Source organism: Fibroporia radiculosa, assembly GCF_000313525.1.
Source record: "Fibroporia radiculosa TFFH 294 genomic supercontigs, scaffold5756, whole genome shotgun sequence".
NCBI lineage: Eukaryota > Fungi > Basidiomycota > Agaricomycetes > Polyporales > Fibroporiaceae > Fibroporia > Fibroporia radiculosa.
Genome location: NW_012133427.1, coordinates 105,262 through 130,832, shown reverse-complemented (window position 1 = coordinate 130,832; position 25,571 = coordinate 105,262). Strand labels below are relative to the sequence as shown.

At 50.5% G+C, this 25,571-nt stretch overlaps 10 protein-coding genes across 10 annotated transcripts; 4 read left to right on the top strand and 6 right to left on the bottom strand.

Annotated features, from left to right (window-relative positions):
- Nucleotides 1-124: 124 nt before the first annotated feature.
- FIBRA_06001 (uncharacterized protein) lies at nucleotides 125-2,639 on the bottom strand (the record flags this gene model as incomplete). Its single annotated transcript, XM_012327745.1, has 9 exons — nucleotides 125-352; nucleotides 415-785; nucleotides 843-1,137; nucleotides 1,195-1,299; nucleotides 1,352-1,461; nucleotides 1,514-1,649; nucleotides 1,704-1,765; nucleotides 1,821-2,000; nucleotides 2,054-2,639. 9 exons carry the CDS (start codon nucleotides 2,637-2,639, stop codon nucleotides 125-127), a joined length of 2,073 nt encoding a protein of 690 aa, XP_012183135.1.
- Nucleotides 2,640-3,455: 816 nt separating this feature from the next.
- Nucleotides 3,456-6,920, top strand: FIBRA_06000 (uncharacterized protein; the record flags this gene model as incomplete). The annotated part of the gene is made up of 16 exons (XM_012327744.1): nucleotides 3,456-3,611; nucleotides 3,665-3,723; nucleotides 3,776-4,064; nucleotides 4,115-4,201; nucleotides 4,258-4,527; nucleotides 4,588-4,651; nucleotides 4,707-4,868; nucleotides 4,923-5,001; nucleotides 5,054-5,217; nucleotides 5,268-5,761; nucleotides 5,817-5,874; nucleotides 5,924-6,093; nucleotides 6,149-6,328; nucleotides 6,392-6,494; nucleotides 6,545-6,610; nucleotides 6,664-6,920. 16 exons carry the CDS (start codon nucleotides 3,456-3,458, stop codon nucleotides 6,918-6,920), a joined length of 2,658 nt encoding a protein of 885 aa, XP_012183134.1.
- Nucleotides 6,921-7,492: 572 nt separating this feature from the next.
- Nucleotides 7,493-11,643, bottom strand: FIBRA_05999 (uncharacterized protein; the record flags this gene model as incomplete). The annotated part of the gene is made up of 4 exons (XM_012327743.1): nucleotides 7,493-9,874; nucleotides 9,927-10,606; nucleotides 10,666-10,741; nucleotides 10,792-11,643. 4 exons carry the CDS (start codon nucleotides 11,641-11,643, stop codon nucleotides 7,493-7,495), a joined length of 3,990 nt encoding a protein of 1,329 aa, XP_012183133.1.
- A 322-nt stretch (nucleotides 11,644-11,965) lies between these two features.
- On the top strand, nucleotides 11,966-13,816 carry FIBRA_05998 (uncharacterized protein; the record flags this gene model as incomplete). Its single annotated transcript, XM_012327742.1, has 10 exons — nucleotides 11,966-12,014; nucleotides 12,070-12,236; nucleotides 12,303-12,485; nucleotides 12,532-12,822; nucleotides 12,870-13,025; nucleotides 13,087-13,233; nucleotides 13,291-13,452; nucleotides 13,504-13,619; nucleotides 13,669-13,732; nucleotides 13,787-13,816. 10 exons carry the CDS (start codon nucleotides 11,966-11,968, stop codon nucleotides 13,814-13,816), a joined length of 1,365 nt encoding a protein of 454 aa, XP_012183132.1.
- A 261-nt stretch (nucleotides 13,817-14,077) lies between these two features.
- Nucleotides 14,078-14,820, bottom strand: FIBRA_05997 (uncharacterized protein; the record flags this gene model as incomplete). The annotated part of the gene is made up of 5 exons (XM_012327741.1): nucleotides 14,078-14,121; nucleotides 14,175-14,337; nucleotides 14,398-14,480; nucleotides 14,541-14,665; nucleotides 14,729-14,820. 5 exons carry the CDS (start codon nucleotides 14,818-14,820, stop codon nucleotides 14,078-14,080), a joined length of 507 nt encoding a protein of 168 aa, XP_012183131.1.
- Nucleotides 14,821-15,191: 371 nt separating this feature from the next.
- Nucleotides 15,192-16,037, bottom strand: FIBRA_05996 (uncharacterized protein; the record flags this gene model as incomplete). Its single annotated transcript, XM_012327740.1, has 1 exon — nucleotides 15,192-16,037. The coding sequence occupies one exon, from the start codon at nucleotides 16,035-16,037 to the stop codon at nucleotides 15,192-15,194; it is 846 nt and encodes a 281-aa protein (XP_012183130.1).
- An 873-nt stretch (nucleotides 16,038-16,910) lies between these two features.
- On the top strand, nucleotides 16,911-17,884 carry FIBRA_05995 (uncharacterized protein; the record flags this gene model as incomplete). The annotated part of the gene is made up of 5 exons (XM_012327739.1): nucleotides 16,911-17,061; nucleotides 17,118-17,356; nucleotides 17,406-17,630; nucleotides 17,687-17,749; nucleotides 17,822-17,884. 5 exons carry the CDS (start codon nucleotides 16,911-16,913, stop codon nucleotides 17,882-17,884), a joined length of 741 nt encoding a protein of 246 aa, XP_012183129.1.
- A 577-nt stretch (nucleotides 17,885-18,461) lies between these two features.
- On the bottom strand, nucleotides 18,462-18,941 carry FIBRA_05994 (uncharacterized protein; the record flags this gene model as incomplete). Its single annotated transcript, XM_012327738.1, has 1 exon — nucleotides 18,462-18,941. The coding sequence occupies one exon, from the start codon at nucleotides 18,939-18,941 to the stop codon at nucleotides 18,462-18,464; it is 480 nt and encodes a 159-aa protein (XP_012183128.1).
- A 797-nt stretch (nucleotides 18,942-19,738) lies between these two features.
- Nucleotides 19,739-20,668, bottom strand: FIBRA_05993 (uncharacterized protein; the record flags this gene model as incomplete). Its single annotated transcript, XM_012327737.1, has 8 exons — nucleotides 19,739-19,797; nucleotides 19,853-19,912; nucleotides 19,964-20,027; nucleotides 20,088-20,231; nucleotides 20,292-20,360; nucleotides 20,414-20,434; nucleotides 20,487-20,514; nucleotides 20,571-20,668. 8 exons carry the CDS (start codon nucleotides 20,666-20,668, stop codon nucleotides 19,739-19,741), a joined length of 543 nt encoding a protein of 180 aa, XP_012183127.1.
- Nucleotides 20,669-21,135: 467 nt separating this feature from the next.
- Nucleotides 21,136-25,288, top strand: FIBRA_05992 (uncharacterized protein; the record flags this gene model as incomplete). Its single annotated transcript, XM_012327736.1, has 7 exons — nucleotides 21,136-21,202; nucleotides 21,249-21,413; nucleotides 21,464-21,527; nucleotides 21,584-22,126; nucleotides 22,182-22,546; nucleotides 22,604-24,984; nucleotides 25,043-25,288. 7 exons carry the CDS (start codon nucleotides 21,136-21,138, stop codon nucleotides 25,286-25,288), a joined length of 3,831 nt encoding a protein of 1,276 aa, XP_012183126.1.
- Between the last annotated feature and the right edge of the window lie 283 nt (nucleotides 25,289-25,571).

The window sequence follows — 25,571 nt, the reverse complement described above, 5'->3', positions numbered from 1 at the left end:
CGCTAGATGAAGCAGCACATAGGCTACTCCATAGGATAACTACATTCTATCTGACATATCAATACAAGTATCCATTTATTGCACTCTCTGCTGTTTGATTGTGTCCAGCAATTCACCTTGAATGTCATGCTGCCACGCCTTTAGCTTCGCCTCTCCGCCACTGTCTGCCGCCAAACACATCACGGAGGACTCCCCCACCAATCTCAGCCATTGCTCTCCGACTCTCCCATAGCGGTAAGACTGATGTGATGAATGCGGCAATAAAGAGCCAGATCACGCAAATGATGACCCACGCCTTGAAGAACTTTAGCGAGAACACGTAGTGCGACAGGAACATGGGTATTGGTATGAGCTAGAGGCGCATAGGAGATCAGATGACAAGTGACATAGGCTCAGCTGGACTTTGAGACTCACGAAGATAATGACAAAGGTCATACTAAATGATAGCCATGTCGCGATTTTCAGGGACTTCCGCAGCGTCTCATAGTCCTCCGGCTGCTCCACTACTGAGGCTTCCTCACCGATGGTCGAAGCCCGTGCCAGCACTTCGGTTTTCTCGTTATCTTTCTCAGATGCCTTCTCAGAGGAAGGCTCATCGCTGTTACGAGAGCTCGTTTGCTCCGCTCGTCGCCGCTCTTGATCGAGTGCTCGTCCACGAGGATTAATCTTCTTCGTCTCCGACCAGTCAAATTCATTGTCCGGCTTCAACAGAGTGACAATGACGGATATGAGAGTCCCAGAGCAGCACGAGCCCATATTTCCGGCGAGATTAGGGTACATCTGGCCTAGCGTTTCCAACTGTCAGATATGTAACATATGATGCATTCAAAAGATGAACACACCCGTCGTTTCAATAGTCAGCGACCCGTAGTATGTCTTTGCGACTACTAACCAACAGATTACACCAATACACAACCCACCAAGTGCTCCACTGATCACAGCGGCACGAGTTTGTTGGCGCCACAAGACGCTCAGAATAATGGGCCCAACAGCCGCCGTATACAAAGTGCCCGAAAAGAGGAACAGCCAGTTGAGCGAGATCCCGATGCCGTTCCATAGACAAGCGACGCAAGACATTACAATGGCCCACACGCCAACCATGATGTGTGAAACACGAATTAGGACCTCAGGGGAAGCCTGGATTATGGTTAAGACACAATTCATTCGAGTGGCAAACAAATGGGATGAACGCACATCCGGCTTGAAGTGGATCTGGTATAGGTCAAACGTGAGGATGGAAGACGTAGCAATCATCTCGGAAGATGCTGCCGATGTCACAGCCATGAAGAGCAGGATCAACTATCACAAGCTCAGGAAAATCGAAACCCTGATCAACCTGAACCTTGCCTACCATTGCAATTGCACCGCCTTTGCCGAGCAATGTCACAACGCCTGCAGGAGATGTGAGTCCAGCGTCAATTTCGGCAGTGGTCAGCCCGCCTGGGTAAGGGAACGCAGGATCTAACGACGGGGTTAGATCATGAGAGTGATCAAATCAAAGCACCAAACTCACTGGTCGCAAGTGCAACAGCGGCAAGTCCCATAACCGTTGAGAATGTTAAAGGGACGGCAAACCACGCGATGCCACCCATCAGATATGCCCGGACAGCGGTCTTGGCTTTGGATGCGATTGCTCTTTGCCAGTATCCCTATCGACAGTTGAAATTACCGTGACATGGCAAACAGATTGATTTTGATGTTACCTGATCTAACATCACCGTGCCTAATCCACCGAAGATCTGGATCACCATGAAAACAAGTCCATCTGACAATGACAATTTGTCGTGGACCCATAGATTAAGAAAGTCAAAAATGCTTACAATTGGACTTCAGCGTCATGTACGAGCCCTCGGCGTTTCCTGCCACTGGGCGCTCTACAGCGGCCTGTTGGAGTAGGTGATACATCCCCTCCATCCCGCCAATCAACTGAGCCTCAGAGTAGGTATAGAAAAAGAAGTAGAGTATAATGATCATGAGGATAAGTGTGTGTGAGTAGTCACCTGTGAAAAATTGTGAGTCTGATGTGTATAATTGTGGCAAGACATATACCCACACAAAAACGTAGCGCGAAGACCTCCGAGAATAACATAAACCCCAACGCCAATGGGAATAAGGAAGTTGGCTGCATAGATGTTCATTCCCGTGAACGCATTCACAACAGCACTCCCCCCGAGGAGTAGTTCGCTAGATACGATCAAATTTGTCACGAGTCCAAACGCCACAAACATAAAGTGTGCGGCATCCCCATAGCGGGCATGGACGATTTCCAAATAGGTATGGCAGTACGGAGCGATCATTTTGACGCGGACGGCAAGGGCAGCCATCAAGAATATCTGGAGTGTCGCGCCGGCTGCATAGTAATAACCACCGCAGAGGCCGTACTCGTACGTGACGGTTGAGCTCTGCAGCAACGTTGCGGCCCAGGTCCATGCAGAGACGATACCAGAGGCAATGAGGCCGGGCTTGACGGAGCGCGATGCGGTATTGAACTCCTCCGATGTCGCAATCTTGTAGCTCGTGTATCGGTTCTGAATGGTCGAGAGTCCCATCATAATGAGAGCAAAGACGAAGCCGATACCAAGAACAACGCCATAGCCTATGCCTTGAGAGAGAACATGGGCCCCCTCTGTGGCAGACATGATGAAGGTCGAAACTGCGGTTGGCTGAAAGGCACCAGAGAAGACATTGGTGCTTCTTGGTATAAGAGCGACTCCACGACGGCGCTCTATCAGTGAAGATGCTTATCGAGGGTGCTTGAAAGATAAGAAAGTGTAGCAGGGGTGAGAAAACTAGTAGTTGGAGTTCCTTCCATCATTCAGCGGAACATCTCTGGAGCTAAATAGGCGTCTAGGAGATGGTGAACGATGTGGTAATGGATCACTGGAGACATTTCGCGCACTCACTTGTCCGAGCCTGCATGCAAGCAAACGTACTACAAAGAAGACAGAACTCATCAAATACTCATCCTGCCGTTGAGCACACGGACCGTAAATAGAGCTTACACCATGGCGTATGCAAGGTTACGCGCTTATCGCCAGACATTCAAATTGCGCCCTCGTGTAGGCAAAGGATTCGTCCGATGCTTCTTGAGACCGTGATCTGGAGCTACAGACTGTATATAAGGAAAGGGATTTCCTGGGAAGAAGCGCCGTTCGTGTGGCGTCTTGTCAAGGATAGATAGCAGTTATCGACAGCATGCGACTGGGTGGCCACTGGCGATACAAGCCTCGGATTCGGCTGGTGTTTCCAATGGACGACGGCATTCGCTCGTGCGGGAGCTGTAGGACGTCGCTCGTCGATCAGTCGGAATCAAATAGTCGTGATGGGATTTCTTACATAATCATGCGAGGAGATAAGATTAGATGAGCTCGATTTCGGATGACGTTTCTCGCCGCCGCGGCAGTTGGGCGGCGCGCGCTGTGCAGTTCAGCCAACTTTCACAGACCCCTCTTTCTATGTCTTTGGCACGCGTCGGACTAGGGACACTGCCAAAGGGAATACGACACAGATGCGCAAGCACCACCCCACATAGAGCCTTCGCAGGCCCGAGAGCCTACTCTGACTGCAATTCTGCCACTAAAGTCGCGGCCGTGGAGAGCCAGGGGAGCGACGTATGTAGCCGTCTTCCGGTCTTCACCACGAGTTTGAATCTGACGTATTAAAGACAAACGAGGGTTGGCTATTTGTTGATTCCGTCTTCCCCGTTCGTCTGGGCACTTGGGAGTGTGTCTTGAACATCGTCTGGCGCGTGTCTAGTGACTCACGCACTCTCTAGTATACGTCGATATATAGGCTACTTTCGTCAAGAAGAACTTCTAGAACGCGTACATTCCCTACTCTCAGATGTCAAAACACACGACTTCCGTGTAGTCTCCCTAGACCCACATGACAAGGACGGCGGCGTCTTCGTGCACTTCAGATATCGTGGCGGCGAACAAGACTCTGCATTACAAGCAATTATCGAGAGCTTGCGTGGTAATGTGCTTAAGGCTGGAGGTGTGCCTTCCTGGGCTGGAATCTCGAGGGGTGACGTCTGGTTAGTGAAAGGCAGGCCATGGCGCGAGGTACGCTCTATTTGGGAACCGTCCACTGTTCCTTATCGTAAGACCTGTAGGACATGAACAGATATGCTTCGCCTATATTGAAGGTTGCCTTTGACGGTCCGGATGTGCCCGAAGAGACCCTCTACAATATTCTTCGCGTACGTTACGCCCAACTATAGTATTCACCGACGCTCCTTGATGCTGAATGGTTTAGCCTTATGGCCGCATACAAGACCTAACACAGCCCTCTCCGTCTTCCATTTCCGGAGGACTTCGATTTTCCACTGTGACCTTCATGCGCGTTCGTTCAGCAACAGTAGCTCGCAACGCCATTCATGGCGCACATATTTCTCCTACTGGCACGACACTGCGGACGATGTACGAGGCACCAGTACAAGCACACGTCTTCAGAGACTATATCGCTAGTCATCCCCGTATCTTTCTACCCGTATTGTTCTTCCTGCTTGGTACCCTTACCTACACGGTTAGCTTGACACCTTCCTCCAATGAACACGCAGACCTAATATGTTACTACATGTTGCAGATCTTTGATCCAGTCCGTGTTTTTATGGTCGAAGGCAAGCTTGAGGGTTGGTTCAACATCCGCGGTACGTGTCAGCTGCATACATTGTACGGATTCAGTCATATATTTACCTCAAACAGAGTTCCAGCTTTATAAATGGCTCCGTCACACTGCACTCGACAAATTATATCTAACATCAAACTCGGAAGATGGTGAGCCTACGATCACACCTGCTGAAGATGTCTGGAGAGAACGTCGGGAGGCGGAGAGCGCGCTAGAACGATACCTCACCGATCTTCCTAGTGCGCATATATCCATTTCAAAAGAAATCCATATATATTGAATCACGATCACAGCTACAATAACTTTCCTCCATGGCCCACAGGGCAGTGGAAAATCCCGCATGATTGCGGCAGCACTGAAAGACACGGGCCGGTTAGTTGTGTTCTTTCAAACGTTCGTAGACTGTATGCTCAGTATCTCACAGGAAGTCACTAGTTATTGACGTTGCCGAGATTTCCAAGGCAAGTTCTGACATGACACTTGTATCAAAGCTTGCGCAAGAAACCGGATACTGGCCTGTGTTCTCTGTATTCAATTCGCTCAACAACCTCATTGATCTCGCGAGCGTTGGGTTGATCGGCCAGAAAGGTATCTTCTAGCAGTAGTCTCTCTCGCCATAACCTGACAATTTTCTGTAGCTGGCCTAAGTTCCTCACTCACTGACCAGCTTAAACAAGTGCTGGAAGTCGTTGGCACAGGTCTCGCACGAGTGAACACCACACATCACAAGCGGCACGAGCGCTCTTTAAAGCAAGCACAGCTGGATGAGCTCAAACGCAAGGAGGATGCTCGACGGCGACAATTGATCCGCGAGGGACGATGGCATGACGGGCGGTTGGATTGCGTGGCGGGAAACGGCGTCATGAGCGAACTTGGCATCGGCGACGAAAGATTCGACGATATAGATGTTATTGAGGTTAGTGCTTTGAGCGCTGATGGCGGGGAAAGGTCCGAAAAAAATGACGTCGGAAAGAAAGTGGACGAGAAGCTCCCCGGTGCGGAGGACATGCAAACCATAGAGGCAATGCCAATAGTTATCATCAAGGGGTTCGAGTCGAAGGGGGGAGGCGCAAAGAGGCAGGAGATGCTGGATGTACTTGCTAATTGGGCTGCAACTCTGGCGCAGAATAAGGTGAGAGTTGTGTGTGGCACCGAATTTGGACTTGAAGTACTCAGTGCACCCATAGGTTGCGCATGTTGTGGTTGTGAGCGATAACCGCGAGAACGCGAAGAGATTGGCTCAAGGTATGTGCATTTATCTCACGTCGAAGGGGGTCTGATGCATTCTATAAAGCACTTCCGTCGCAGCCACTCAATCTTATCTCTCTCTCCGACGCAGACAGATCAAGTGCACTATCCTTTGTGAAACAAAAACTTCGCGATGCCGGTGTAGACATCAACTTCAATGCGCAGCAAAGATCTCACGTTGAACGTCTCGGCGGCAGGGCGAGCGATCTCGAAACTGTAAGCTTCATTGCGTTCAGTCATAGTTTCATTAAATTTGACACCAATCAAACAGCTAGTTCACAAAGTCAGAAGTGGTCAGGGCGTCGAGGATGCCGTTGAGGACATCATAACTCGCGGAGTCAGCGAGATTCGCAAGAATGCGTTCGGCGATGATCTAGAGGATGCAAAGAGTTTACTCTGGACTCGAGAGCAGGCTTGGATACTGATGAAAAAGTTGTCGAAGCAGCCGGAGGTCCGTACATTTTGATCTCACTTAACTTGAGGTGGGTGTATGCTCACATCTAGTTGTTGGCAGATCTCCTACTACGACGCACTCTTGGATTTCCCCTTTAAGAATGACGAGACTGCTCTACGGCACATGGAGCACGCGGAGCTTATTGCAATTGGCACTGAAAACGGTTTGTGTGTGCTGAGAGAATCTGGTCGTCATATTAACTGGCCGATACAGGACGGCCTTCGACAATCAAACCTGGAAAACCAGTGTATAAGTTTGTCTTTGAGCGGTTGGTTCAAGGTCAGCTGGCTTCTAACACAAACGTGGCACTTGTGATTTAACAATAGGAACAGATGCTGTTTTCCGAGCCATCCAGGATATAGCATTTAATGAGAAAATAATTGCTGCCTCCGAAAGCACTGTCAAATCTTGCGAGCAAGAGCTTCTCACCTTGAAAGATGTCGACGCAGGGACCGCTGACTGGTGGGGCTCGCGAACGGCTGTCAGGGAGCGCAGTAACTACCTACTCAAGAAGATGCGCCTAGCGGAAGAGAAAGTCGAGCTCTTGGAGAAGCAAAACGCAAATTTGAAGAAGATACTGTCAAAATAACGGCAGATTCGAAAACCCGCAAGAGCGAAGGTTGGATAGTGTTTTCGCTCATAGGGGACTACGGCAGGTATGATTAGCAGGACATATATATCCACCTTTTTTGTCTTTAGCGGCTACGTTCCTTGTCCCAAAGGATCTCACACACGGCCGACACAATATTCGGGTATATGTAGTGGACGCAAGGCATCGTTCTTGCTCATAACCAATCCTACGCACATGAGCGCACGAGCACGCGATGCATAGTGCTTGAGCCTGACGAAGGAATGTACCTACCTATCTACTAGCGAGACAATCAATAAGCAATATGCATGGGCCTTCAGCCCAACTAAACAAGTCCTATATATGCTCTACCTACCAAGATGCCAATGATGATGGATGATGTGTGGCCTTGAGCCTGTGAGAGATACCGAGAGCGAGCAAACAGCGAGCTAATGTAAACAATAATAGTGTGATGACAACGGGTGGCACGATTATGATACTGAGACTTGGTATGACACGATGCAGCACAATGAAGGATCGGAGAAAGGAAAAGGAAAGGGAGCAGGGAACGTTGTTGACGAGTGTTGAATTTATCAGCGCTTGCCGCCGCGCCTTGTGGGCAATTTCTTCACTGGCCTACCGCCGGGACCAGATCCCTGTGATGGTGCCGAAGTGGAGCCCATCACAAATAATGCACCGCCAGCAGCAGAAGCTTCTGGTGCACCAAATGGAGAAGCGGGCGCTTGTCCAGTTGCAGGACTCGATTGACCAAAGGCGAATGCAGGGTTGGACGCCCCTGAGGCCGATGGGAGACCACCACCTGTGCTAGCTGGAGAAGCTGGTTGACTTCCGAATGCGAATGGATTGGAGGGAGCAGTCGCTGACGTCGGCGTAGCACCAAAAGAGAATGCAGGTGTAGAGCCAAATGTGGAAGGACTGGCGGGTGTGGAGCTAGTATTCACCGTCTGACCAAAGGTGTTTGTTGCTGGTGTGCCAAATGTGAAAGCAGCAGTACCAGTGGGCGTCGCAGGTTGCTGTCCAAATGTAGTCGACGATCCGAATGGACTGGCCGACGCAGGAGGGGCCTCTGAGGTCTTCTGTCCGAACGGAAAACCGGGCGCGCCTGATTGGCTAAATCCACTGAAACCTAGTGTCGGTTTAATTTCCGGCTTGGGCTCAGGCTTTGCACCGAAAGGATTTGTTGAACTCGGGGGTGCACCAAACGAAAATGATGCTGTACTGTTCTGACCACCCTGCCCAAACGGCGAGCTGACCGAACCCGCACTTGGTGCACCAAAGGTGAATCCGGTAGTAAGCTTAAGTGGCTCCTTGTGACCGTTGTTCGTATCCATTCCATTCGCACGAGTAGGGCTTTCGTCCATATTTACCTCTTGGTCGTTATGAGGAGGTGTGGCCGGCCTTGCAGGTTGGGCCGCAACACCGAACGAGAAAGGATGGCTAGAGACATCAGCCCCATTACTGCTGCTAGGAGCGGCGAACAATATTGGACTGGGTGTCGATGAGACATGCTGGGTAGGCGCTCCGAATGTGAAACTTGGCTTATCAGCTGTTAGAGCAGACGATGTAGAAGCCGGAGCACCAAATGAGAAGGTCGACTTGATAGGGGCGGGACTCTCTTTGGGCGTGGAAGACGTAGCAGACGACCCAAAGCTGAACGCAGTTGAACTTCCTGTACCAAACACAGGTTTTGGAGCTTCCAAAACTGGGGTGATGGAAGTAGGAGTAACAGCAGGTGGTCCAAAGGTAAATGAAGGTTTCGCCGGCTCGGCATTACTGCCCGTGGAACTGTTAGTAGAGCCACCAAACCCTGCGAATGATGGCGTGGATGATACATTGCCAAATAACGATGGTTTCGATGCCTCACTGGGCTCCGGGGCTTTAGCCTCCGAAGGCTTTGAACCTGGCTGAGGACCAAAGACGAATGGCTTGGGAGCATTAGTTGCCTCCGCTATCTTTGTAGTTGTAGTCAAAGAGAAGGGTAACGACGCCACGGGACCCGTACTGCTTGTTGTCGTGGGCGCGGCAAAACTGAAGGGGAGCGAGCTTGTGGCACCATTCGTTTCTGCAGCTTTAGCTGGAGCATCAAATGTGAAAGGAGATGAAGGTTTAGGAGTCTCTGACACATTAGCAGAAAAGTTGCCGAAGCTGAAGGTAGAGGGCGCCGTAGAGCTTCCAGCCTCAGTAGGTTTAGCGGGTGCATCAAAGCCGATATGCATAGGAGCACTGGGAGTAGGCTGTACCACTGGCTTCTCTGAACTACTAGTAGCACCCAATGCCGATGCTGCGTCTTGGGAAGACGTGATCGACGAACTAGTAGCTGTGTCTGCATTGGTCGACGGTGATCCGGTCTTTGCAACTGAGATAAGCGCAGGGGCAGGAAGGTCAGCAGTAGCGGCTGCAGGAAGACTCCATGCAATGGCAGTCGGAGGCGCTTCGATGGTACCAGACAACGCAGGCTGTAATTTCGCAGTGATAGGTGCGACAGGTGACATGCTACTATCCTTGGGATTCTCAGACTCCGGTGATTTGGAAAACAGCGGTGTCGTTGCTACAAGTGGACCTGAGGTCACACTTGGCTTAGAGAAGATTGAGGAGTTGGCAAAGAAGTTTGGAATTGAAGGCTGCGCGACATCGCTATTTGTGCTGGAACTTTCGTTCGTTAGGCTTAGCTTGCCTAGAGGCGCCGGAGGGCCAGGGGTGGGTGGTATCAAAGCTATCTTCGGCACAATTTCCGGGGCAGCAGGAGCGGAAGCAAGAGCCTCTGATTGTAAATCGATAGCCGGTACCAGAGACGATGCACCAATGGTTGGACGATCTGCCGGTGGTCCGCCTTTCTGTTCTTGAACCCGGTTTGACACTTGGGGTTCAGTAAGACGACTGGGTGTACTCAATGAGAAAGGAAGTGTAACAATTGGTGGCTCCTTCGCGCCGCTCGTATCCAACTTTAGCGGAGCCTGTGGGGCTTATCAGCTCAAAAATGCTATTGAACTTGGACCATAGACTTACATCCTTGGCAAAGCTGAATCCTACAGGTGGCTGGAAGAAAGGTGCCTTCGCCCCAGAATTCTCGAAAGTATTATCCTCTGAGGTGAACATCTGATCATCCGCGTCATCATCGTCAAAGACAGCCGAAAATTTGTTTTTAGACCGTAAAAGGGGCGTGGCATGACTTCTTGATATCCTAGTACGCCCGACACGTAAAGATGATTGACCTTTGTTCACGGGAAGGGACGAGAAATCTGGCACAGTGAGACGCGAAAGTGCAGGAGGTTCCGGAGCTTTGCTTTGTTTCGCTCCACCTTTCTTGCGACTTTCTGTGATTTGAGCAGGGAAAATGCGCTCATCATTATCATCGGATTCCATAGCATTTTCGTGCTCCTCTTGTTTGTCTTCGTCTTCCTCCATTCGTCTCCTCGCGAGGAGTTTTCGCATTCCGCCTTGTCCCGCATAGGGCTTGTTGCCCGCACCGTCATCCCTAACACCTCTTCTGCTCTTTTTACCAGACATACCGAGACGCGGCTCGTCTTCTTGATTCCTGGTCATCAGAATTGGGATGGGAAGCTTCTTAGACTTAAACATATCGGGGACGGTAGCAGATCCACGCAGGCGTGTCGGCAGGAGAGGCGTTTTGTAGACATCAAGGTCATGTAGGGCTTTCTCCGCGGCATTAGTCGGGCGACCGTACCCTGAGTGGTTGAAGCCGGGTCAGCAAGGAGCTAAAAAAGCTTAGTGAACTACTTGCCACCAGTATCTGTGTTGTCAGGTAAATTCCCCGCTCGTCCTATCCGCAGAGTAGTATGCTGACTGAGAGGAGAACGACTCTACGAGTAATGTCAGTGTGTTATGAATACAACTGAGATCTGCCACACACCCTTGCATCGGCCAAAGACCCGAGCGTAATTGTAGGGTCCTGTGAAAGCGGTCGAGGCTGATATTGCGTCGGAGGAGGTTTCACAAACACCGGATTTGACATAAGGCTTGACAATGGGGGAGGCTCTGTAGGATTACGCTCCCGGTGTGGCACGGCTGGTCCAAATGTCTGTCCAGATGGTTGCGGGGTAAGAGAAGTTCGGGAGCGCATATTAAAGCGACGGGAAGGCGACATGGTAACTTCACGAGAAGGGCCCGAAGGATATGCGGAGTCCATTGACGCGTCGCGAGACAGGGAGGATGGCTGGTACGCCGCGAATCGAGGAGGATCCAAAGACATGGTACGTGTAATACCGCCCGCAGGGGAGAACGAATGATGGGCGGGTCGAGAGGGACCAAATCCATTGCTCTGTACCTGACTTGAGTGTGGCAAGGCGGCAGAAGAAGAACGGCCATAAGTGGGAGCAGGGCGATTGCGAGCCGGGGGAGCACCGAGCATAACATCGGGCACATCGAGGTAGTTTACGGGCGCATTGTGGCGATCCTGTGGCGGATGGGAAGGGGAGGGCTCTGGGCTTTCCACACGCTTCCTCTTCGCCCTGCTCTTCCCCTGCTCGTCCGTACGATCCTCAGATATCGCATCCTGTTTTCGCCGCCTTTTCCCTGTATTATCCTCGAAATCATCCTGCTGAATATCCTGTTGCTGGGCGGTGAACCATGTGAATGGCGACGATATGAAGTTTTTGATAGAGCCTATCAGAGATGTGGAACGAACGAGAGGTTTAGCATGAGTGGGAGTCTGGGCGCGTCGGTCAGAGCGATGAGACCGTCTGAGTGGAGTACGGGGAGCCATAGAAAAAAGAAACAGGCGGAAAATATGGAGGAGACTTATGAGGCCTCCCCGCCTGGCCAAAGCGGGCTGATGTCAACGCTGCCTCAAAGTCAGTGGGGCAGGCGCGGGTGCGTGACCTCCATCCCGTGATTCGTCACACCGTGTTACCCATGCACGCGACGCGTCGTGCGCGACCTTGTATTCTCGCTACTTCGAGACAAGGACAAAAGGACCTGCGCGCAGATCGCCCGGTGCTGCTATCAACAATAAGGCTTCCGATAGCTGTATTGGCGGCTCTATATCGAGAAACTTCTACTTTCCTCGTACCGGACTACGGTGCCGAATGCCTCGAGAAATAGTCACTGTTCAGTTGGGCCAATGCGGTAACCAAAGTGCGAGTTTACGACTACGTGCCAGAGCCAGATATATCTGACCAGGTGTGCTCAGTGGGTTCCGTGTATTGGCAACGTTTGTGCGCTGAACACGGCATTAACAAAGAAGGTATCCTAGAGGAGTGGGCCACTGAGGGCGGCGATCGCAAGGATGTTTTCTTCTATCAAGCAGACGATGAGCATTACATCCCACGTGCAATTCTAGTTGATTTGGAGCCTCGAGTACGCACATGAGTAATTCCTCCTGTTGTCTTATCTAGAAACCAATCATGCCCCTCGGCTGAATAGGTGATTAACGGGATTCTCTCTTCGCCGTATGCAAATCTCTATAACCCTGAGAATATTTTTGTATCTCAAGATGGAGGCGGTGCAGGAAATAACTGGGCTCAAGGGTACGCTGCGGGGGAGCGAATATATGAGGAAGTGATGGAAATGGTAGATCGGGAAGCGGAAGGGAGCGATTCTCTGGAAGTACGTCTTCCAACTTGCTACGCGAACCTGATCTCATTAATAACAGGGCTTCATGTTGATGCACTCAATAGCTGGTGGTACTGGATCAGGACTGGGCTCATTCTTGTTAGAGCGGCTAAATGACAAGTTTCCCAAGAAGCTGATTCAGACCTACTCGGTCTTTCCGAACGCACAAGAGGGAGATGTCGTCGTACAACCATACAATGCGTTGCTAACGCTTAAACGCCTTACGAACCATGCTGACTCCGTAGTCGTTCTCGACAATGGTGCTCTTGCGCGGATTTCCGCCGACAGGCTGCATGTCCAGACACCCTCATTTGATCAAACGAATCAACTAGTGAGTACTTGACACCTTACTGTTCGCGCACTTAACCTTCCGAGCAGGTGTCAACTGTCATAGCAGCTAGTACACAAACACTACGATACCCCGGATACATGAATAACGACCTCGTCGGTATCATTGCTTCACTCATCCCAACTCCCCGATGCCACTTCCTTATGACCTCTTATACACCATTCACAAGCGACCAGATTGACAAGGTAAAACTTAGTCGCGCGTCTTTAGTGAAGGATCTTTACGTTCCGTCTCGTGAATTACTAGGCCAAACCAATCAGAAGGACCACGGTGTTGGATGTAATGCGACGACTTCTTCAACCCAAGAACCGCATGGTTTCGACAACACCCAGCAAGACTGCATGCTATATATCCATACTAAACATTATTCAAGGGGATGTAGACCCCACCGATGTATGTGATCGAACAAGTATCCCTCTAAAGGCTGCTGAAAATGAAACCTCTGCTCAGGTTCATCAATCGCTACTGCGCATACGAGAACGGCAGCTCGCAAACTTCATTCCGTGGGGTCCCGCATCGATTCAAGTAGCATTGACACGCAAATCGCCATACATCGCGACGAACCACCGTGTAAGCGGTCTGATGCTGGCTAACCACACCAGCATTGCTTCCGTACGTACATTTGATATGATATTGAACTATTTTGTGATCGTCGCGTTCTAGCTCTTCAAGCGCATGATCGATCAATTCGACCGATTGCGGAGACGGAATGCCTTCTTGGAGCAGTACAAGAAAGAGAAGATGTTTGAGAATGGATTGGAGGAATTTGATGATGCAAGGTAAGATGGATAGGTTTGCTGTGCTCGTGAGGCTCATTTGCTGTTGCAGAGCTACCGCTGAAGAGCTGCTGAAAGAGTATAAGGCTTGCGAGAGTCCTGACTATATTACTTACGTACGTGCGCCCTCCTCTTCTCAATAGGTCGTATTCACACCTACATCAAATCAGGGTTCTCATGATGCAGAGCAAGCTGCCTGACTGATGCCCAGGTGTTTATCAGACAATTGTAATGCATTATAACGTCGACTTGTAATAATACGGTGTTCGATCCACGGCACTCGGTCACTGAACGACAGCGTCAAAATTAGCTCCCGCCTTGCGGGATGATGCGAAGTACATTCCAATGACTGGTATTATGCGATAGTGACATGACAAAGAAGGAAGTCTAGATTACAGACAGGGCGCCGATTACATACAGAAGCAGAATCCGCCGTATAAAGATTTCATGGGAGGACCGACCTACGGTGCTTTCGGTCCCCCCAGCTTCTTGCCAATGTCAGTACCTGTGAGAATCTATGAGAACACCATGATGGGGGGAAAGATAAAGGGTGCATACCACGCAGCTTAACACCGAGAGTGCGTTCGAGTTTGCTGAGAATCTGCGGGTTGGGAATAGCCTTCCCGGATTCGTAGTCCTGAATGACAGAAGGCTTCTCATTAACCTTCTGCGCAAGGTCTTTCTGCGAAAACTGTTTCTCCATGCGAGCTGTTTGAATAGCCTATAAAGCAGAGCCACCAGGATGTCATCATCGCGCTAACAGATATAGCTTACGCTGTACCTTTCCTACTGATGGTGCGACCTTTGGTGGAGGTGCAACCTCATTTTCTCGGTCAAGCTTTGCTATTCGCTGATGGTCGGTACCTGAAACAGTCCAGACGATGATTAGAGAGAGTAAGACAATAAGACACAGTGGTAGGGCACCTTGGTGGGCCTTGTTCGTCCCAGCTGTCACCTTCTTGTCTGTTGACAAGACAGCGTTCGCGCGGCGGGCCTGCGTCTCCATCAATCCCTCCATCCATGTCAGAAAAGTGTCAGAAAACATACAGCTGAAACGCACCAAAGACACACGTCAGCACGGGTCAATTATCACTACATCGAGAGACCAACACTCACCATTCAGGTCAGACGCATTTCTAGTAACTTTGGGAGCCTTGGCCTTGAAGCCGATAACGGTCTTGTTATCCCAGTCGACTTCACTCATTTCCTTATTGTTTCACCGACGTGTAAGAGGATGTGCAGGTATAGACTGGTGGCAGAAAGGCAGTGGAAAGGCAATGCAAAGGCTTACGTCTTATATATCGGGCGCGCTGTTCGCCTGTCACACTCTGACTCATCGCTCGAGGCATGTCTTAAATTAAATTTCCTCCGCTCATGTTTAATTATCGACCATGACTCGCAGCAGCGCATCCGAGAACATGAGGATCATCCAAAATCTAAATGTACTATGATACAGCATGTGAAAAGTCTAGATTCTAAGTATCTTGCAAGGTACGGTTTTCAGGCAAACCGATTGAGGCACAAGGTTCGACCCACAGCTCATAAGTTTGGATTCACCAATGCCAAAAGCGCCTGTCATGAACGTCGGGACAAAAGAGCGAAGGCCACGCAAGCAGCACCGGCGATAAACCCCGCGGACGCGGGCAACAAGAAGTTAACTGGGATCTTCTCGCTCATGGTCGAAACTGAGCGGGTAGGTTTTGATTGAGCACCTAGTTCCTGGGGCTTGGGCACCGCGTTGTGTTCCCAGCCATCGTCCAACAACTGGGCCATCATCTCGTCGTCCAGCATAGCGAGCTCCTCCATCTCCCATGATGTGCACACGTCCACCATCCATCGCATCCTCCTCTTCCCAAGCTCTCCACCCACGCCCGGTGCCCGCTCCCTCAATTTACTTCTGAGCATCCCAACCTTCTCTATGGCCTCCCCGACATTGTCAGGCAGGTTGTTCTCGATCCTCCGACGGATGATGTTTGCAAGCTTGGGACTCTGTCCGTTAGTGGATATCATGATCTGCAGGGGGCCACTGCGTATTTGAGAACCGAAGTAGAAGTCGCAGGAAGGCGGGATATCGGCGACATTAACTGGGATCTTCAGCGTTCGACACAGGTTGCATATTTCACGGGATGACTCGACGTCGTCTATGGCTGTGAGGACCATATCGACACCGACGAGGTCGGACGAGCCCGCAAAAGTGCGGTCATAATAAGTGATGCGATCGGAGGTCTCGATGAAGCTTTTGGTCAGAGAATGAAGTCCGGCGCGAGGTGCGATGAGTGTAATGAGAGCGTCAGCAACAAGAACAGATTCGATACGACCTGAAGCAACATCGCCACCGCCAACGATGAGGACACGTTTGTTCTTGAGTTGCCACGCGAGGAGAAGTGAGCCTCCAAAGAGAGAGGCAATGTCTGGAGCCATGCTGCGCTGTGCTGTCGAGGCTGAAGCAGGAGGTCAAACATCATTTTTGATGTCATGTGACACAAATTGGTCCCTTTAGATTGTAACTGGGTAAATGCAATGCTGCTAGAATGAATATAATAATGATTTCAGGCTGACGTTGAACGTTGACCGGTTACATCATGTACATGTGTGACAATCTGCTGAGTTATCTCCCGGCGGTTGTCACCATCAACTGTATCTATGCCCAAGAATAGAACGGCTGCCTGCCCCGGTTGTATAGTATTCGTTGCGAGGCGAATGGCTGGCATAGACAATCCGCGTATGGACACTCAGTCGCAGCAATGGGGTGCTTCAGAGGCATGTTGATTGGCTTCGATTCCAGACAGTAAGAGCCAGGCCGCAGCGGAGTGAGTCGGACGGACCGCGGTCGAGTGCCATGACGACGGGCGCTAAAGCGTACGTTCAATCATTTATGCAATTCCATCAATGTTGTATGCAATCTCATCGCCACTTGGCACTAACCATCCCATTCCCAATCCCCTCTTAACCTCAAGCCCGGTGAGCGTTCGCTTCCCACATCTTTTCGTTTCTCCTCCTTCTTTTCGTTTCTTCGTCTGACCTTTCTCGTCTTTCAGGCGTTGAACGTCTTTCTTGTTCAACTTAGGCCACTGCTGTGTCAGTGTGTTGCCCGGTGCCACAGCCTCCTCTGTCGCGTCCTCTCTCTCCGGAAGAGCTTGCAAGAGTTCTGCACATTTCATCCTTTCATTCTACTCGGGTTGACTCCTGTACACTCACACATCGTAACGTGCGTTGTCTCCCTATCACCTCTTTTAAGTCTGCTGATGTGCTGCAAAAGACCCGTCAGCTCGTCCCTTCAAACAGCTCGCCAACATGCCTAACCAAATGAAGATGATCATGGGCATCTGGGGCTTTGTGGACATATGTCTACTGGCTGCCGCTACCATCTCTATCGCATTCTCCATCATTTGGCGGAAACCAGACTTGTTGCTCAACATAGAACTGAGCACTCAGCACCTCAACGGTGAGCTCTATTGCACATCCTTCGGCGAGATATTGTCGCTAAGTATGCATCATTAGCGGGATTGGTTATGGGTATCATCCTGTTCATCTCGTGGCTGATTTCCATCGGAGCATTCCTCTCACCCGCAACATCGATTCTGGGATTCATCATCTTGGATTGGTTCCTGGTTCTCGATATGATTGCCGTACTCACTGTTGGCACTATGATGTGGTATTATACCCTCCAAATCCGCGATAATTACTTCGCTGTCTGGCAAGCACAGTCGACAGAGACCAGGATAGCGGTCCAGAACATGGTGCGTATCTATGATAATATCACTGTGGCTACCGTTGACATGGGTACAGTTCCAATGTTGTGGCTATTTTGAGCCAAACGATACCACCGTTGCCTTGGGTGGCTTCTGCGCTAATCAGACCTTTGTGGACAGTCTGGTTGATGCTGCATCTGTTAACACAAATGCTTGCGTTGGACCCATTACCGCGGTTGCTGAGCCAACGCTCAACCAAATCTTCACGTACGTCATTCCTCCTTATTCGCGTGGTTTGGTCACTGACTTGTCTTATAGTTCCGTGAGAAATGCCCGTTTCTGCTTCACACATAGATTTTCCTTATAAACTTGTTCTAGGTGTATGGCTTTATGGCAGTCGTGATCTGCTTGTTCTTGGCATCTCTCTGTGTCATCAAAGTGGTACGTATTCCTCGCGATATCAGTTACAAACGCACATGATTTTCTGACTATGCAATTCCATTAATACAACAGAGACAAGAGAAGGAGCGTTTCAGGAAGATCGATGCCAAGCGCGGAGGCAGGGGATTCGTCTGAGCTGCGCTCGCCCAGTTTGCGAACAAGCAACTCTTTGGACTTGTCTTCCTCTTTCTTTAAATGCTGTGGTTAAAAGACGGACACCCCACTCTCTTCTTGTTATCGTGATTCACTCTGCTCGTGCAATGGGCATACTTCTCTCATCGTCTCTGTCCTTAGAAGCAGATTGCATTTCGTTCTAATTCATTGTGTTACTAGTGTATTGAGCAGCTCGTGTACCTATTTGTTCCGTTTATCTTTCACATTGAATACCAGCCTATATTGGGGTCAGCGAAGAATCCTCCAGGAGGAGAATTATGCATGTGATGAGTGCTTGTGGCTAGTGCAGCCTTTTTGAGATATCTGATTGGTTATGGTTCCGTCGTGGGAGGCACGTCGGCACGACGGCGATCCAGCGGATTGTGCGCACCCAAAAGGAAATTCTGCAAGAAATGATACAACGCTGCTTTCAATTGTGGAGAAGTACAAAGGAGTACAGACGATCAACGCGCACCCCCGACACAGTACCAATACGTAGCCATGACCTCAAGTCTAACTGAAAAAAGACAGGTCCTGCATCCAGCCGCCCCGTCATCGCTCACCACACCGGTAAAGGATTGATCGCGACCGGTTGTGGTGGGACCACAATTGTGTTGATATCGATCGGAAGCGAAAATGAACGTGCGTGTTTGACCCAAGGCCCTTGTATCCGAATCTCCCTCTCTGGTGGTGGTGAAGATGAACGCGAACGCTCGCCACTTGACCGGGAACTCTCTAAACTGGTCCGAGACCTCATCCCGTCGCTATGCCCACCAATTGATGAGGTTGGGGACATTGCTCCCTCCAGCGAGAGAAGTGCGAGGGGCGTTACATCAAGTCGTGATAAATGGTTCTCAGCATCGTCAGGTGGTGAAGTGAGGGCATGAGTGCGCTCTCGAGGAACGGGTCCTTGAGAGAGGCGCGCCGGTGGGTGAAACACTGGACGAGGTAAAGAAGGGAGTGTGTGCTTGGGCTTTCCTCGAAGAGGGAGGGGACCCTGGACTAGACGAAGAGGAGAGGGAGCTGGACGACGCGGCATGGCTGAGTTGATGGATCGAATCGCAGTGGACGTGCAACAGTGGTCAAAACACTGAAATACAGATTAGAAATCAGGATTCGATGAGGTTGTCCTGGGCTGCAAACCTTGGGCAATATTAGGACCTTACGAGAACGGACTGGATAGCAGTGGCTCGATGGATATCTGTGTCGGAAATAGAATAGGTCGCAATCGGTCCAGCCGACAGCGTAGCCTAGGAAGAAGGGTTAAATACAACGAAAGCAGCGAGGGGACGAGGTACTGATAGACCTGGTCAAGGTTACGTCCACAGGCGACAGCTGAGATATCTCGCAGAAGTTACGTAAGTGGATGATGGAACAACTGCAAGTTTCAAGTTCAACAGACTCGAAGTTTCAAGGGCGAATCGGACGTAACCTACCAGTAGCCTGAGAGTTTGGGGTTAGCACGAGACTCAGGATACGTAGACAAAGTACATACTCCCAAGCGGATATTTATACGAATATTGATGGAAACAAAGGACCTTTGTACTGTTGCTCGGCTAACATACTCACCATGGCCACAGACATTGACAGCTTAGGAAGCGTGAAAGTATCGGCAGTCAAGTAGAAAAAAATTTGTGGTATATAGAATGAATCTCTAACTGTCCAACCTCGTAGCCAGAATATAGCGAGAAAATACCATGTACAGTATTATTACATGGCACAGCAAGATTCCAATGATGCATAGTCCCTGGAAGGTAAACGTGCGCAACATACGATACGCAGTTCACACGTAGTGATGACAACAGCACATGGAAGTGCTGTATTGTAGTACATGGGCTACGCAGACGACCCATCTTGAAGCGGACGGTAGTGCTTCAGAAGCTGAGCTTTGAATTCTAAGTATCCGCAATTAGTGATGTAATGAATCATGCCTTAGGCGCTGTTACATACCATCTGGTGAGTCCCAGAGTCTTGCAGCGTCTGGGTTTAAAGGGGAGGCATTGTTAGGCTCTGATACAAGGGGGTTAATAGAAATGGTTTATACTGTGGAAAACGGCATACCACCAAGCAGAGACTGCAACGAGATCAGAATGGTTTGCACGCTGTATATAGCTGACCACTTATCCTAGCGTCATGATTCGTGAGTATGATATGAATGTGTAATCATCTTGAAACTCCCTATTACCTGCAAGATGTCCAAACAAATAGATCCCCCTGCAATGTCGACATTTGGATGAAAGCATGGTGTTTCGAATTTTATTGTAGGTGCTGCATAAGGATAATTTGAAGGGAACAAAATAGAGATTTTAAACGCGAGGCCGCCATACACCTGATGAGATTAGTCGACGTTGACTTAAGTTTTGTATTACAACGAAGACAGGATGCATACCGTGCCTGGAGGCCCTTCAATGGTACCCGCCCAGTCAAATAGATTTGAGTCGGACTTGGGGAAAGCAGACTAGAAGGTGGCACTGAGTGATGCTGTCTTACGCGAAGAGAAGGGTTACCGACAATGCCAGGTGATGAAGACATCTGAATTGAAGTGAATGAGATATCGTCAATAGGATATCACGCGAGCACTTACCATCAAAGTCATAAGTTCATTACTCAGTCTTTTCCGCCCTATTAACTTCCCCAGTTGAACGCGCCCAAAGAAGCTGGTGCTCACCTTTTGGTGACGCTCCCGACCGTTTCGCCAGGGGATCCGGCAACGGTGGACTTTTGGACATTGCGCGAAGGCGCGAGAGACGTAGAGATTTGGTCCATGGCAAGGGTAGAAGTTTTACAAGATGTGTAAATGGAGGAGATGCGCGTCAGGTAACTCTGAGCAGTCTTGTGGACGGACGTGTTTGTTTCAGGCTAGCTCTCTTTTGAACCGTAACGCGTCAGATCACGTGCCACGCGAGCTCGGAGTCTAAACTCTCACGACTTCCCGCCCGTGGCGTAAGCCGGACATCTGAGACGAGACCCCGCGTCGACAACGCTCAAATCCCGTTCTCTCTTTCATCCGCCCTGGCGTATACGCCATGTCCAAGTTTACTCCTTCGCCCGCGGAGGTGACTCTTGTCAATCAGATATTCACTCAGGCAGACACCCAGAAGCTTGGCGTCATAACCGGTGATACTGCAGTCAAGATATTCAGCGGTTCCAAGCTTTCACCGGCCGTGCTGGCAGAGATTTGGAATCTCGCGGATGAAGACAACAATGGTGTCTTGACTCGCAAGGGCGTGGCCATGGCTATCCGTTTGCTCGGACACGCACAACGAGGCGAGAATATCACAGGAGATTTGGTCTACAAGCGTAAGCTTTATTTAACTGCGCAGACCTTTCATTCACCTCATCTTAGCTGGCCCTACACCAACTATCGAGGGCATATCAACACCTATCGTACCGCAGTTTACCGGTGCATCTGCCGCGAGGTCTCCCGGCTTGCCTCCATTGACCCCTCAGGACAAAGCCAAATTTCTGAGATTGTTCACAACTAGCGGTCCCGTCAATGGACTTCTAAGCGGTAAGCATGAATGTTACCGCAGTCTTCCTTTATACCAAACCGTTTTGAAGGTGAAAAGGCACGGGATGTGTTTGTGAAGTCCAAACTGCCCGTCGACAAGCTTTCCCAAATATGGTGCGTGAAGGAGGCGTTCGTCGTGCTGAATACACTTCTAATCAGGTTTCGTTCAGGAACCTAGCCGACTCGAAGAACCGTGGCGCGTTGGATGCGACAGACTTTACGATCGCTTTATACCTCATACAAGCGACCATGTCTGGACAATTGCAGTCTATCCCCCCGGTGCTATCTCCAAGCTTATATGAACAGGCTGGCGGGAAGCCTGCGCTTGATGGTGTCGCTGTTCATGCGACCGGCGGGAGCGGCACGTATAGCCCATCATCTTTGAATACGTCATTTGCTAGTCGACCCATGAGCACAATTGAACCACATTTTACCGGCCAAGGCAGCCCGCTACAGCCTCAGATGACGGGACAAATGCGTTCGACGTCGGCTACGCTACCTCGCTCAGCTCTATCAAATGCAACATATCCATTGGTGCAAGCTCAAGCCACCGGGTCAGCGCAGTCATGGGATGTAACACCCACAGAGAAGACGAGCGCAGATCGTCTTTTTGAGACGCTAGATCAGCAGAAGAGAGGTTACATAGAGGGCGATGTAGCTGTGCCATTCATGTTGCAATCCAAGTTGGCAGAAGATGTCCTTGCGCAGGTTTGGTATGTAGTGCTTACGAACTTTCCAGGAGTCAACGAGGCCTCATTCGTTACTTAGGGATTTGGCCGACTTGAACAATGACGGTCGTCTGACTCGGGATGGGTTTGCAGTTGCTATGCACCTAATCCAGGGAAAGCTGAATGGAAGAGAAGTCCCGCCTTCTCTTCCTCCGTCTTTGATACCCCCCTCAATGCGTTCTCCATCGGCCCCTTCAGCTCCGCCTGTTCAACCTTCCTTCACGGATTCTATTCGTGATTTAATCTGGGATGATTCCCCTCCTGCTTCTGCCACGATTCAATCGCAGCCAGTCATCCCCGCTCAGAACACTGGGTCACTTGCTTCTCGGTCAACACCTGCAATCTCGTCTCTTCCTCCTGCGGCTAGTTCTCCGTTCCCTATTAGTTCTCCGTTTGTAGTCCCCCGTAAGTACCTTGATACCTGCCATCATGTATCACCCCATTGCTCACCTGTGTCACTAGCCGCGATTCATCAAGATTTGCTCGGTGACGACGACGAGCCCGCAGCCACTTCCCCCCCTCTGCAGGATCAGTCAGCTGAGATTGGCAATGTCAAAAACCAGCTCAGCTCGACGAGCCGGTCTTTAGACACTGCTAAGGCTGAACGTGAAAACATAGAACGCAATTTAAGCGACCAAGCCGCACAGCTATCTGCTTTGCAAATCCAGTTGTCGTCCGCCAAAGCCGCGTACGAGACGGAATCCCGTTTACTCAGTACTCTTCGTGAGCGGTTCGCGTCGCAAACCTCTGAGATTCAGAAAGCTAGGGAAGAGCTTATTCATAGTGAAAGCGACTTGAGCGCGGTCAGAGTCGAGAAGACGGAGGTGGAAGGTGGATTTTTACGTGACAAGGAGGAAGTTCGTGAGTTGCAGCGCAAAATGACTGAGGTTGGCATGCAAGCAGAGACGCTGAAGGCGGAAGTGGAGAAGATGAAGAAGGATGCAAAACAGCAGAAAGGTTTACTGGCTATCGCAAAGAAGCAGTTAATGAACCGGGAAACAGAAAGGGCGAAGATTGAGAAGGAACTCGAAGAAGCAAAGAAAGAGATCGCTGAGATCACCAAGGAGCGTGAGGATACCGAGGTTGAATTGGCAAAGGAAGTACCACTGCCGTTGACCAATGGTCACCATTCATCTGCGTCACCCGATATACTTGCAAAAGCTGTTGCTCAACCTCTACCAGCCACGCCTGATATCCCAACCAGCCCGACAGGGTCCGTGATGAGCTTGGGCAAGAGCAATAATCCATTCGAGCGCGTCGCAATGGCTTCAGGCTCAGGTTCTCGTTCTCAATCACCTTTCCTACCCTTCACTAATTCGACAGTCCTCCCAACCCCTTCGACTGCGCCTGCAGATACCAACATAGAGATACCGGTTGGATCGACGCCCAACCCATTCCGCTTGCCCCAGACACTTGGAACTGACGAATCTCAAAGTGGAGCAGATCTTTCTGTGCTAATTGCAGAGCCTACCTACGCTTCTCCAATTGACGTGATGTCTCCGACTGATACGGATCTTTTCATGACTCCTCCAAGTACAGCGACCTTCCAGACCCTTAGTCCCACCCCACAGACATCCAACAGCCTTGCTATTACGGAAAACAAGGAGACGGTGTCAGATATCGAAATGGACAAACAAGTTTCGGCGCCAGTTACCCAGGCTGCGTCTGAGGTCAACGAGACGAAGGGACAAGCAACGGACTTGGACCACCAGCTAAAAGAACTTGACGCTGAGGAGTCTGATACTGACTCCGACTCTGACTCTGAGGATAGTGTACCTCTTGCTAATGTCAAGGACCGATTAAGCAAAGACTTCAACAATGACGACGCTAATGGTGCACTAGGGACATCCACTACCGCACCCGCTATATCTGCCTTCGATGACTCATTTGGTATTTCGACATCTACAGAGCATTCTGAGCACAACTCGCCGCTGAGGTCCTTGACGTCGACTCCTGTCCGGAATCAATCTCTGACAACAGGCTCTCAATCAGCGGCCTTGGATGCATTCGGGGCCGCCTTCGCTCCTGTGTCCACAACACAAGGGCCTTTTGGTGCACCTCCACAGCCAGCATCGGTAGTTGATGGAGACGTACCAGAGACTCCAGGCGTGACCGACTTCGATGAAGCAATGGGCAAGATATCCACCAGTCCGAGCACAAGTGGTGGCCCTTCCCAATTTTCTCAGTTTAGCTTCGATTCCGCGTTCGACGACAACTTTGACTTCGCTGCAGCAAGCGCGGCGACAGCTCCGCCGCATGGTGCTAACGGCATCACCCAGCCGACAGTGGCGCCGACTGTTGTACAGCCTCAGGTGAATGCCTTCGATAACGTCTTCATGCCCCAGCCTGGCATTAGTGCGGCTTCCCCTGTGGCTCCCGCATCTGCCCTCTCTCAACCCCAGGCGCTATCGTCTGGACCGCCCGCCCAGCCTGCCGCCGAACCAAGCAAGACGCTGTCTTTCGATGATGCCTTTGGCGCGGTGGCTGGTGACGGCCACTTATCGTCTAGTCCACCAAGATTGAATGGTGTCTCGAACGCTATATCTTTTGACGACGCATTTGGTGGTAGGTCATCTATCCTGGCCCTAGATTCTTCTTTCGTCTCTGTAGGCCAAGAGTCTGCTGGAGGACCAACGGCATCAAAAGGGCCAACCCCGTTTCCTCGAAGCACTTCTCCCGTGTCTCCAGCAGGGCGCTCTCCTACCATGGTCGCTCGTAGGTCTATTTCTCCCCCTGGCCGTCAGGTCACACCGCCTCCGCGCCATTCCTCGCCCAAACCTCGGCCGTCCACAGCGTCTTCAGACAAAGAGAAGGCGCCGAATGCCAGACATTCTAAATTGAGCGTAAGTTGTTAAATGACTTTAGCTCTTGTTATTCTTTGATGTTGAGGTGACATCTCAGCTCCGACTGCCCTTCGGAAGAAAGAAGAAAGCGACCCACGACGCGCCACCAGTGCCTCCGCTGGCAAGTCAGCAACTTGTTGAGGAGCCCACTCCTCCAGTAGAAGATGACATTGATGCAGTCAAGCAGTTGTGCAGCATGGGCTTCAGCAGAACTCAGGCCGTTACAGCTCTGGAAATGTTCGACTACGACGTACAACGGGCTCTCAATAGCTTACTTGGTGAGTATCCTAGGACCGGCATGTAACGCTGGTCGGCTTACGTGGAACGTGTTCAGGGTCATAATGTGAAAGTGTCTTAAATAATTTGAAGCGTTATACTATTAGTACAAAGCTAACCTACTACTGCTTCTTTTCTTCACGATTCATCGAACACGCTCCTTTAAGCCTTTGGATACTACCCCCACCCTCGTTGTTCTGTTGTCTCTCCTCTAATCTGATATCCCTTTTGAGACGAGCTCGCCTGTGATATGGCGCCTGTAAGCTTGCCGTGTGTATCGGGTAAATGAGGTATTCGTCCTTTGTCTCGTG